Source organism: Triturus cristatus, chromosome 3_2 (assembly GCF_964204655.1).
Source record: "Triturus cristatus chromosome 3_2, aTriCri1.1, whole genome shotgun sequence".
In the NCBI taxonomy this organism is placed as follows: Eukaryota; Metazoa; Chordata; class Amphibia; order Caudata; family Salamandridae; genus Triturus; species Triturus cristatus.
This window is the reverse complement of record NC_140584.1, coordinates 930,047,838-930,061,455: the sequence shown is the minus strand read 5'-3', so window position 1 is coordinate 930,061,455 and position 13,618 is coordinate 930,047,838. Positions and strand designations below refer to the sequence as shown.

The 13,618-nt window shown below is 42.3% G+C and overlaps 1 protein-coding gene across 1 annotated transcript in view; it reads right to left on the bottom strand.

The window, feature by feature from the left end:
• The window catches only part of LOC146858828 (uncharacterized), a 1,229,505-nt gene that overhangs the window by 920,666 nt on the left and 295,221 nt on the right, over positions 1-13,618 (bottom strand). Inside the window, exon 10 of the mRNA XM_085647127.1 lies at positions 12,271-12,394. Within this exon, the coding sequence (XP_085503253.1) occupies positions 12,271-12,394 (124 nt within the window). The remainder of the gene's footprint in view (positions 1-12,270; positions 12,395-13,618) is intronic.

Here is a 13,618-nt window from a genome sequence, read left to right as displayed (position 1 = left end):
AGTCTTGTTTTCACAAATACAGACAGTCAGGGAGTCGCCTCTATGGCCTTCACTGAACACCTCTTCTATACGAATTGATACTCTAAGCAGAATGAAAGCCATTCTTTTACAACAAACTGTGCCACTGACCTCGGCCAAAGAAACCTATGATCTACAAGTCGCAAGGACTTCTGCCGAGATACATGCTGCGCTTTTGAATACAAACTGCCCTATACATTTCTCAGAAATGTTAGAACGTATCTTAAACATGTCTGATACGAGCAGTATTGTACATGTATTTAAGACCGTGTGTTCGGGACTGTTAGCACCTTTTCAAGCAGTCCTCTGAATAATTCCCAACTTCGTGCACTCTGTGTTTGGTGGACCGCCACTACTTTTTGGACTCATTGCAGGGATCCTATTTTTGCTCCTACTGCTCCGATATGGCAAGCCAAATCACCGATGCTTCTCATCTATGTGCGGTTAGTCTTTTAGACGAGGTAATCCAACTTTCACCTACAACGGTAGACGACTTTTTCTCTACAGGGTTAGAAGATTTCATGTTTTCTCCATCCCCATACACTGCCTTTTGATTCAGCACACAGTGTACCGGGAAGACTCTGAATTTGGCCTCCATTTTTCAAAACAAATACTAAACTTGGAACTTTTTCCAATGATTAATTATTTTTTTTTATGGCACAGTAATCTGCTTTTAGTAGAACTATTCATAGAGAACAAAATTCTTTGATACATTTTCAGAGACAATATGTCACCTTGTCAATACCAATTGATTTCTGTAACTTGACATGAAATGGTTTCGGGTTGTTTTTTTCTTCTGTATTTACGAGCCATTTCATAATGTGTATATATATGTATGTTCATTCATTTAGCATTCAATGTAAATATATGCTTAGAATGAAACATTGCTTTAATATGTACAACACCAATGCATTTTTTTTGCATAGCAACAGTTTTTATGCATTTTACAATGTATTTTTAGACATGTTCTTAGCCATCCATATGTAGCTATATTTTAGATATGTTTAGCATGTTTAGGATTTAGTAATGTCGTTCATACGAAAGTGGAGTGGGTGTTGTGTGTCGATTTAGATACCGTATATAGGTTTCCCGATTTATGTCCTTATATAGGCACAATTCGCATTGCCCATATTTAGGCATAGAAATCCTACCCTTATGTAGGCATTATCCATGCTAACCAAATACAGGCATGGCCACCTACATCCATTCATCTATGTCACAACGAGTTCTTGGAAAAACAGACTCTTAAGCCTTTAGGACTTCCCCTGGCTTGGATATTGATTTCTCCAAGAACTCATTTATTATGCATGAACATCTATTCCTTAGGGGTTCATTCATGATGTTCTTCTGCCCGACTTTTACGTCAAAACTGGCATTCCTAAATACCTTCAAGGTATAAATATACCTTCACTTACCATGGCAAACCACGGTTCGGCTGTCTACTTGCACGACGCGGCTTGCCATGGCATGTTCAGAAGGAAGTCAAGTCCTCGCCTGACGCACTGACCAGACGCTGTCATCCTCCTCGCAGAGAATCCAGCTCCAATGTTTCTGACTCTCCTTGCGGGGTGTTAGAGATCGAGACTCGTAAAGAGATTCCAACCTCACTCATTCTAAGGTATGGAGCGGACTAGAACATAGAGGGACTTTTGGCAAATCTTGGCAACTAGACTATAGACAAACAGCACCTACTTCTTACCTCGTACTACACTTAGGTTAGGTACACTGGGGTAGAACTAGCTAGAAGCATCAGATGAGTATTAACATTTTAGCCTGTGTTATTTATGTATGTATTTTTATGAATATCTTTCATAGCTATAACCCATGCTATTGCAGTATTATTTTATCTTACTGCTAACGCTGTACATATTATACTTTGCATTCGGGCTTACGATTGTAGCAGTTAATATCTCTTGCACGAGAAATAAGACTGTTCACTAAACCCTTTTTATTGAAACACCCGTCTATCCATTTCTGTGTAACTCTGTAGAAACTAAGCATGCACGATTGACTGAGTGAAACTACTATCTATTGTTTCCACGATTCTGAGATTGTTCCGATTCTTAGGGAAGTTGTCATGTGTATGCGGTTGCCAGAAACTAATTCCTTCTTGTTTATTCTAGAAGTTTCTAGTGACCTCTGAGTTAGCTGGCACACACAAGTAATTAAGTTTAATGTACTCGATAGAGACATACTGACCTCAGTCCTATGTCAAAACTATAGTGTATATTATTCCAATGCGCAGAGCCTATCAGGAATATAGGAACTACACTACAAAGGAAAAGGTAAGTGTGAATGGCTGCTCTTTAGACCTCTTCAAAATCAGGGGGGAATGAGATAGGGTTCCCTTCCGTCTCCATTAAATTTTGCTTTGTTCATAGAATCCTTTGCTGAAAAATATGGCACAATGACAAAATCAAAGGAATTCACATAAGAAAGGACACCCTAAAAATGTTTGATGTCCGCATATGGCATCCTAATGGTAATGACATATCCTACCTGCACCCTTCCGGCTATACTAGAGGAGATTAGAGAGTATGGGATAGGGCAGGATACAAGATTAAAAATGTTATATCTAAATATTAAACATGACCATTTTGATTTCCCTAGCTAAAAGGTGACAGGTAGAACATTTGTTGATGTGAATTAACACACCTTTGAAATGTCTGCGGATTGCGATTACATAAGATCTCAACAAAGCAATGGAAGCTAATTACACACCCCTAATACACAAAATACAGAAAGATTTATAATCATGTAACAGAAGAGGGCTATCATGGTTGGGCTAAATGGCCAAAATAAAGGTGACCATTCTGCCTAAAATCCTTTATATATTTCAAACTATCTCCCTACCAATACCGACATCTCTGATCCAAAAATTACAAATAATAATTGACCAGTTCATCAGGGCTGGAAAAAAGACAAGAGTAACTAGGGGCGCGTCCTCACACTTCCTCACAAACAAGGCGTGATTCATTATTATCAGGCAACACATCTAGGTCACCTACGGGAATGGACTCAAACACTATCACAAAAACAAGTATGTGTCTTAGAGCAAACAATCATGGAGGAAATTACATAGAAAGGTCTCTTGGATGCATACGGCCTACTGTAGCTGGGGCAATTACTTGCTCTACATTTTTAGTCTGCGATAAACTAGCCATGGGTAAGGGCTTGGCTACATTCCCCTCGCCACTCACACCTATAGCAGGGAATCCAGAGTGTATTCTAACTCTGAAAGACCCCTCAATTGAGAAATGGGAACTGCAGCAAAAGATAAGGAAAGGATATCTTTTCATGAACACAAGTTTGAAATCACTTGAAGACATAAAACATGAATATAATCTTACAAAAACAGATTCAAGTATTATCAAATATGACACTATGTACTCCAGCCCTCCATTTAACCATACATTATCAGACATGTCACCCCTAATTAACTCTAATTGTTGGCTAAATGAAATAAAATACTGACCTCAGAATTGCATAAAAAACAGACAACCCACAGATCATTTAAGCGGATGTCAGGCAAGAAAATATGGTAGCCACAACTAGATAGAAACCTCACTGAGGAGGAATGGAGAGATATTGTTATTACAGCTAAGTCAGCCTCAGCAAAATAATCCATGGAAAAAAAACTTGCTTTACTGGTACTAAACCCCAGCCACTGGTCCCTAGCCAGACTATACACCTGGAACATTCAGAAAGTTGACATGCTGGAGAGGTTGAGGCTAGAGGGGCACATTAATCCACTTGCTATGGCACTGTCCAAAACTCCATCTATTTGGGAGAATATAGTCAATGCATTTGTGATGACATACCAAGATTTCAATTGTACACTATGGTGGGGTTAATGCACAAACAGTCATTTTCACTCCACTTGATGAGAGGAAAGTAAACTGCCTTAGCTCTATGTTCAGCAAACAGGTGACACCTAAACAGGTGACAGCATTATGGTGCAAATCCAAGATTTGGGACTTGTTAGGAATGGAAAAGATCACATCACACACAGACCAACAGGACAAGGGCCTTGCGGAGACATGGGCCCTTATCCTAAAATGCCTTTTCCAGAACTTCAGAGACCTCTCATGCCTCTCATGCCCACAAAACGTACAAGTCCTCCACATCATCCCTGAGAAAATGTCTAAGATGGTAATGAGACCTACACATGGGCCACAATGAACAAGTCTATTAGTAATTAAGACATGGCTTAACTTACTTGGTGTTAGATTAAAACTCTGAATGGCTGGTTGTGCACACCTCACTGTAGTGCACGTAATGGTTTGAAGGGGAGGGGTGGAAGTGGGTTTGTTTGTTGTTAATATTACTACTCAGTGAGAGAATGATGCTAAAGAACGATCACAGTTAGTCACCAGCCAATATAGGTAAGATTTTTCATATCTCTTGAACATAAAAGGAAGTTAAACCATAAACATAGAGGTCTACTACTTTTACTTCATTCCAAAGAATATGCGGTTATCTTTTCACTAGTCACCACGCTTAAATCAGATAGTCAATGTCTAAAATACTATTGGTTTCCCACGAAATTCCATTATGCAACGCTCATACGAAATCTAAAGGTACACCGATACTGCTCACATAACATCACATACTTACAATGACAGAGAGATAAGAAGTAAAGTAAATATCCACCCCATAACACGTTTCTATTTATAGCCACAATGACAACAGGGTCTCGTTTTAATCTAATTTGTTGACTGATCACTTTGCAAGTGGAGATCAGGTTATCGTAGGAGATCTCATTACTACTCTTAACCTGATTCATGTCTGTTCCTCTTCCCAAATCGGCAACAAAGACCCTCTCCTATTCTTATAGATGGGATACGTGGCCTAGATGACTGGTCTATGGTGTATCCAACATAAAATGGTAACACTTTATTTTTGAATGCCCATAGATCTCACTCTCGAATGCGTTTCTTCCTGATCCATAGGCCAATTCTCCTCAAAGTGACACTGGTGCCCAGGCTCTTTCTGATTTATAGGCCTATTCTCCTGAGAGTGACATTAATAACCAAGTTTTATCAACCCATGCTGCAGTAATTCTGGATCTGGACTATACTTAAGTTACCCCAAGACCAGCTTCCAAATTTCCTAATGCCTGTACTGCAGAAGTTGGCGATGTAGGCTAAGGGGAAAGAGGGCTATGGCAAGCGGAGGCCACACTATTGGTCAAGCAAATGGGTCAAGCGAACAAAACTTATTGTAAAGTAAGGAATTCAATAATACTATTATTCAAGGTAACCTAAAAGCAAATACACTTACCACCATTAGTTCTGAGAACAATTTGGACCAGGTGGAAGTAATAGATTGGCTCCTGCTGGTAAAATGGAACAAACAACTGGAGAGAGTTAAGTAGCAACCAGTTACACAAGAACTAAAAAACTGAAAAAAAGGTGCACGCAAAGGAAGGGGGCCATGCGAGTAAACTAGTGTCCGTGGAAGAACCCAACAAATACAAATGTTGTGTATAGAGCAATTTGCAAGCTGCTTCACCCAGCAGTAAGACCTCCAATTCCCCCCATGGTCTTTCTTCATTCTCTACAAGGGCCAACGCAGACTGTTCTTTTGTAGGTTGCTTACAGTTCTTATATTTTTTCTCTACATCTTGCATCTACAATTTGTGGAGGCTTGTGAAATTAGTAATATAAGTTCACGGTTATCACTGCTACCCTACGAAATATGTGAAAATCAAGCCAGGACTCTCATACAACAGATTAAAACACTACGGGCACTAATGATAATATTCCTGAATGTATCAGTCTCGAGACTGTGTCCCCCAACGGCAAGGTGAATTTCTTTCCACAATCCTCTTTGCCCACTTGGGCTTTGGATGGGTAAAAGCCATATATGAACTAGTTATAGTTACCCCTTTCAAGTAAAAGAAAGCAATCAGGTCTTTGAGTAGAAATGAGGTCCATAGTCCAGATAGCTTTTCAGCCTCCATCTTTAAAGCATATTTTGATATCCTATTTGAAACACTTACTAAATTATTTAATCAAGTTCTGACATCCTGTCTGGTCAAGCCCTTAAAGTGGGTTTCAAATTTGACTCTCACACTAAAACCTGACAAAGATCCACAAGAATAGTCATGTGGACCTATTGCTTTTGCTATGTAAAAAGGTTTTACAAAAATACTCGTAACCAGACTGGATGTGTTTTGGGTGCTCCTTATCTTGCCTCAACAGTCAGCATTCATTAAACAAAGAGCTGCATTTGATATTGTCAGCATTGCAATTATCGAACAACATGGGTATAGTCAGGAAAAATGTGTATCCTACTGGCATCACGTCAGAGGTCTCCGATTGTTCTAGCTGACCAGAGCATTTGATCTTCATCCCTTTATTAAGGAAGCATGTTATCAGAGTGCCAGGCACAGGGTGGCAGAAGGCCCAATGGGTCTTCTCAGGAAGGAAGTAGGGGGAGAATTGGGCGTCAGGGAATCTGGCCTTCAACCATCACTTGAGGAATAAGACTGTGTCATATTCCTTCATCCCTTCAGAAAATCCAACAAACCTAAGATTGATGTGTCAGGATCTGCCTTCGGCATCTTCCACTCAACTACATAATTCCAAGCTAGGGGTTTTGAGCTTGTGGACCGCAGAGCACAATTCTTACCACTCATCTTCCAATGTTGAGAGATGCCACTCTGCCTCTGTGACGTGGTCCACCGTGTTGTGTAAAACGTTTCTGAGTAGTATTATGTCACTCCCAACTGCATCACTCTGCATTCCAGAGCATGTCCGGCATCAGCAATACCTTTCACGATAACATCGGTGAAGTCCCTCACCCCACAGTCTGCCTCTGAGAGAGGTCACGACCGCGTTGCCACATTTGGTAAGCCCCATCCCGAGTTGGAGGAAAGAGGCTTTGTGAAATTGCCCAACTTGGCGTGCCTCAAGGCCACTGCTGTCTTTTATCTGGTAATTTCTGCGGGTAAGTGGCCGTCACTAAGAAAATCACAATCAGTGGATGACAATAAGGAGCCAGGAAGGGTAAGTCCCAACTCAGCAATGTAGACATGTCAATTTTACTTCACTTGGGCCAGCCTGACACGACGCTGCGGACGGCACATAAAAATAAAAGTGTGTTTTGAGTAAGTCCCAGTTTTCTGATCAGCATGCAAATCTATGATAGTTCTTTAAGCATATATAGTAGTGGGGGGCTAGACCACTGTCTCCGGGGTATTGCCCACGCCACACCAGTCCTAGGGTATCACAAATGTGGTCGGCCAAACTCATCAGCTGGCACCTCTCTAACCTCAGGGAAAGCACTGGGACCCCAGAGGCCTTTCTCGCAGGCCTAGTTTCTCTCCACCAAATGTGCCACCTCACCCCTCTGTCCACATTTGCCCTTGGCCTTCATCCAGCCCGACTAGTGCGAAGATCAACAATATTCCTCCAGTTTCACTCTCCGAGGTGGCAGTCACTCATCTCGCTGGCAAGGCTCCAGTATACCCCCACATCATGTGGGCCTCGCTTTGCAGGGAGCACATTCGCTGGGTCTGGACAGCATGGCCAGGGCCAGGTCCAGGGTCAAACGGCCGGGTTTCATGAGATCTTGTGTGGCAAGAAAGACAAAGAGGACTAAAAAATCCCACTCACACTTCTCTCAATGGATGCTACAGCTCCATGTGTCCCAGCAGCATCCACGCCCCCCGCCCCCCAAGGCCAGTCCGTGTAATATTGAAAGTTTTGGGTACTCTCAGCACAAACAATGTTGCTTGATGTGACCTCTGCAACCCTCCCCCACCAAGGTTGAGAACTCCTCCGTGTACTGCGCAGATGATAATAGGTACCGGGCAGGGCACACCACGAGGTCCTGTAATGTAGGAAGGCTGTAGGAAGGTCGACGTGGCCCAGGCACCCCTCTCAGCCCATTCTGCACTGGCGCCTCAGCCTGGCATGTCTCGGCCACTGCCTGTGCAGCCCCTCACCCTGGTCCCAACAAGGCACCACCAGCCTCAACAGGTGTCGATTACGCCCTTGGTTTTGGGAAGGACACAAGTTGGCAGGCCTCTGGAGACCAGGGACATTGACACTGTCCACTATATCGGCAGGATGATGCCGGATATTAGGGCTATTGGCGAAGAACTCTAGCTCGGTACACTCACCCTCTTGCACGCTCAGCTTATACCCCCTGCACTTGCAACTGTCATACTGGATGTGGTTGAGCAAGAGAAACTCCCAGCGGTCCTCTTATCCCTTGACACCAAGATAGTTTTGATCAGATAGAGTGGAGTTAACTATTTAAGGAACTAGGTAAAACATGCTTGGGCCCATCAAATTAAGAACAACATAGCAGCTAATTTTGAACACCCTCAAAATGTAATTAGGGTTACTGCTACATTTTCCTCCCTGATTTATCTGACTGAGGCACAGGAAGGATTGCCCATTTTGCCCATTGCTGACTGCCTTCTCTCTGGAACCACTAATTTAAAAAAACAATTCCAACACCAATACCCAGTGTATGTTTGTGGATAATACCCTTTGCTTTCTTTGAAAGGCTAATGAATCACTACCAGCATTAGACAGATTCTTTAGACAGAATCAGTTATACAAAACCTAAAATGATGGGCATGGATGCTCATGAACAAATATCTGAGCTGCACTCTACCTAAACAGAGATATCTACCATTCTCAGGTTTGTTATACACCCTCTTTAAAGGCCTGTACAGATCGGTTTGCCAAGAGATTTTCTGCTCTGGAAGAATAAACTGCCAAAAAATGAATTTCCTCCCGAACATACTTCATGTGACAAAGGCAATAACTCTCTGTGTCCACTCTGAAAGTTATAAGACAGAAACTGAGATTCTTTCTTTGTAACAGTAAAAAGCCAAAGGTCAAATGATCAACTGTATAGGAATCAGTGAGTGACAACGGCTTGGGTTCTCCCCCTATTGGAACAGTATGTACGTGCAACCCCAATCGACTAGCGTTAGAATGAGCCACTCCAAATACAGTGAAGCGCTAGGTTATTATTACACAAGAATACTCAAACAAGGCTCGCTCTCATATTTTGTGACTGCTAAATAATTTCGCAAGCTATTAGGCCACCTTTTGAAGACAACACCTCTTTGTGTAGACCACTGGTACCTGATTTTGTGGAATAATATCTAAAGCTTATCAAAAACATTACAAGTTTATCCCTCCTATTTGATCCTCTTGTGTTGTTGTTCGGTTTTACTGGCAATGAGGAAGAGTATCCATTGAAGTCACGACAGAGCCATCTAGTTACATTTGTTATTAGCTGCCAGGTTAACCATAGCACAAGTTTGGAAATCTCTGGATCCTCCTCCAATGCAACAGTGGTGGACCAAAATGTGCCATCCAAACGAGATGGAGAAACCATCAGCCACAAAGTTATGTTATGTTATTTTATGTTATGTGAATTTGTAAAGCACACTCTCACCCTCAAGGGTATCCTGGTGTTGCGAAGGTGTCTGTGCCTAGTACTGCCTATGGTAGATTGCTTAATTGAAATGCCAGGTCTTCAGTTTCTTGCAAAATTTAAGAAGAGAGGAGGAAGCTCTGATTTGGAGTGGGAGGTCGTTTCACGCTTTAGTGCGATGTAAGAGAATGCTTGGACTCCTGATCTGGTTCTGTGTATGGTTGGGATGTCTGCGAGTAGGAGTCCTGCAGAGCGGAGGTGTCAGGATGGCTGCTGGTAAGAGATGTGACTTCAGATAGGTAGGTAGGGCCTGAGTTTTGTAGTACCTTGAATGTGTGTGAGAGGAGTTTGAATTGAGTGTGTTTGTGTTTCGGGAGCCAGTGCAGTTCCCTGAGGTGTAATATAAATTGAATTATGTATGGCAGGTTGAGGATGAGTCTGGCTGCCGAGTTCTATACGGTTAGTAGTCTTCTAGTGAGTTGCTTGGTGATCCCAGGGTAGACAGTGTTTTCATAGTGCAACTTGCTGATGACTCGGATGTGAGTGACAGATTTTCTAGTGTTTCTTGGGAGCCATTTGAAGATCTTCCTCAGCAACTTCAGGGTGTGGAAGCAGGATGCAGTGATGGCGCTTACTTAAGTGGTCAGGTCCAGTTTGCTGTCAATGAAAATTCTGAGGTTCCTGGGTTGGGTTTTGGGTGTCAGTCCAAGTTAGTATGGCCACCGGTTGGAGTGCCATGGTGAGATGTTCTTACCAAAGATTATTACTTCTGTCTTGTCACTGTTGAGCTTGAGACAGTTGACTTTCATCCAGTTAGCAATTTCAGTATTGCAGGCAGTGAACTTGTTTCATGTATTGTTTGGCATTGGACATTTTGAAAATAACATTATGGCAATAAGGCTGCTGATTTCCAAACTTTGCACCTGGCAAGCAAGAGGAATGTCTATTGAGTTATAAAGAGCAATAAATATCTGGGAATTCTATTTGATGAAAAGCTTCTTTTAAAAGTAATTTTAATAGTCTAAGAGCTAAGACATCTTGTTAAATCTTTACTTTTAAGACATTACGTAATAATATAAGAAGCCAAACAACTCCTTAAAGTTATGGAGACCAAGCTGATTCCAGCTTTTGCCTATGGCTCACCTATCACTAAAGAGAAGGATGGCAAATTGTAAGATTTATTGTTAATCAAGGCTTGGAAATGTGTTTTTAGAATTACAAAAGACCTTGATCAAGCTGAAATATGACTGAAATTTGGACTCGAGAGTCAAGCCCAAGTGAAACAAGTGTCTTTTTTAAAATGCATTCCTTATCTTTATCAGCTGTAGTCTCTTTAGCAAATAGCTGTTGGCATGAAATAAATTATTCTAAGTATGTTGGTGCATGGAGATCATCTCTCACAAAGGGCCTAATTATGATGTCTGGCGGAAAACCATCTGACAGCTCGTCGGAGGCTTTCTACCTGACATCATAGGTTTCCGTCTGTCCGGCGTATTACAATACTGGCAGTTGGAGGGAAACCGACAGGGCAATTCCGGGGTGGCGGGTAGAATAGTAATCCCATAATGATGGCAGAGCCAGCCTCGGCTCCGCCGTTGTGATTACGATGTTGCTTTCCACCGACCCTATCATGACGGTCCGCCCGCCATGAAAAGGCAGGCAGAAAGTGAATTTGGGGGACCCTAGCAGGGCCCCCATTCACACTGGCCATCCGCTATGGGGACTGGTGGCACCTATGGTGCCCCCCTAAACATCCCTGCACCGTGTGGTAGGCGCCACATGGTGCCTGCCATACAGTGCATATCCATTTTTCGATTGCAGATTGGGCTGCGTCTCTTTTCCGGCTGCTGCACAAGCTGCTATTGAAAAATTGATCTTTCGACCGCCCATAGGGTGGTCGCATCCTAATTCAGTGGGTGGAACAGTCTACTTATATTCCGCTACGGTGTGGGTTGGACGCTTGTCCGAAATTGTAATTAGGCCCAAAGTGCTTGCAGAGCTTTGATTTACAGTTGAGTATTCCGGAAATTAATAAACTTGGTTTAAACAGTTTTTAAAGAGAAAGACGAAAATTCTCTTGTATTTTGCAGATAAGGAAGCTCTAGCTGTAAAGAAGCACGCTTGGACTGTGACAAACTCTTATGGAAAGCTAGAAATCCAGTCCTCAAGGTGCCTGCCACAAGGATCAACAGGGGGCACTATAGGTTCCACCTTGGCCTCCAACTGGAGGCCGTGCACCCAAGGGGGCCCTGCTGGGGCCCCCAAAGATGCTTTCCGCATTGGTTTCCATGTCGGACAGGCCTGCATGGAAACCATGTTGGAAACCGTCATCGTAATCTCAAGGGCGGGCCTTTCCGATTACTTGACGCATTCTGACTAGCGGACGGCCTCTCTAAGCCCGTCAGAAGCCAGCCGGAATGACTGGTCGGATTCCTTTCCGACCTCCTCCATTGTAATGAGGCGACCGGCGCATTATGATGTGGTTCGGAAGGCTCCTACCGACGGTAGGAGTCTTCCTAATTGCATCGTAATCTGCCCCTTAATGTGCGAGTGCAAGTAATAGCTGTTACACAGCATACACTACAAAATCATTGGGCCTTGTAGAGCACTGAGTCACAGGTAATCATGAACAGTGCTGTAGAGTCACCATACATGCTATCAATACCTCTGCATTAACTCATGGGGATTCAGTAGAAAGAAATTAAACCTGAAGGGCGAGAAAAACTGAATTTAGCCGTGCCAATTCTACTTATGGAAAATGGAAGTGTTACAGAAGAAAATTGCTGTCAGTGTAAACATCATGCTTATTATGTAAAGGTGTGTCTTAGATATTTCTGACTTTACCTCAACCACTGCATTTTCTATAAGTCCTGAAATTGGGGACCGTGTCGCGCTTCTCAGTTTTAACTCTGCAAGTCTGTGCTGTACTATCCGTCCAAACTTCTCTCTGGACCCTTTCTCGCTGTTTCTAAAGAGAAATGAACATGTTACCTTGTAATTAAGCGTGAAATAATTGCATGCTTTCTTATTGCAAATAAAAACAATGTATTTTATGCTTCTACCTCACCTATCCACTTTATGAGGCATCGCGTCCATGTAGTGTCAACCATCTTTTCATGCAGGTCTGTAGCCCCCTTGTGCCCTCCTAGCTCAACAAAAGGAACTTCTTTCCCCAACTCAGCAGTTTCTCCTGCTTTCGGAGTCACCTTTATATAATGTGTGTTTCCACACTCACAACAGCTGAAGTGATTGTCCCCACTAAGGAAAATACACATTGCTTTCCTATTTGTCTTTAAGGGAGTCGGGGACTACTGCTAAACGCCTAATGATGCTCGAAGCACCTGGATGAAAACTTGCACACAACAATAACGCTGCAAAGACTCCTTAAATTGCTAATCTGGGGACTTTGGAGGCTAGTAACCATAACCAAAATTTACATTATAATACCATCAAGTATTGTGATATCATTTGAGATGTCATGAGTGATATCACTGACCATGTCATGAGTGACGTAATATGAGAGGTCATAAGCAGTGCATTGCGGGAGCGTAACTTATAGTTAGCTCAGGTTATCACTGCTGAATTTCTGTGGTTTTGTATGTGTAAAATCTCAGCCTAGCTATAACGTACCTGCAACCTTTGTTTTTTCAATGAATATATATATAAATAAATATTTATACAGTTATATATATGTGTTTACAGTGAATATATAATGTGGAGTTTTTCACCTGCACATTCACTTTAAGTGTTATTTTTGTGCGTCATTTTGTCACTACGGATCAGTCCACACCTGTGCCACAGCGTAACAAGTTGGGGAGAAGGACTGGGTGAGGATGTATTTATATATAGATATATACATATATAATTTTATATTAAAAAAAAAAATATATATATATATATATATATCCAATATTCGACCTCTTCACTCGGAAGCAATCGGAGGGACACAGCGGGGGCATCAAGAAGATTCTTTATTGCAGGAAATATGGCATGACGCGTTTCGACAGTAATTGTCTTTATCAAATGCCTTCACATCAGTTTTGGCTCCAAACGCTGCTTTTAAATAATTCTGCTGGTAACCCATTGGTTGTAGTTCAGCTGGGCCGACTTCTAATTGGAGCATTATTGAAGCCCACATTGGTGGACTTCAAATCCCAGAAAGCACCATGTTGGCCTGCCAGGTAAATATCTC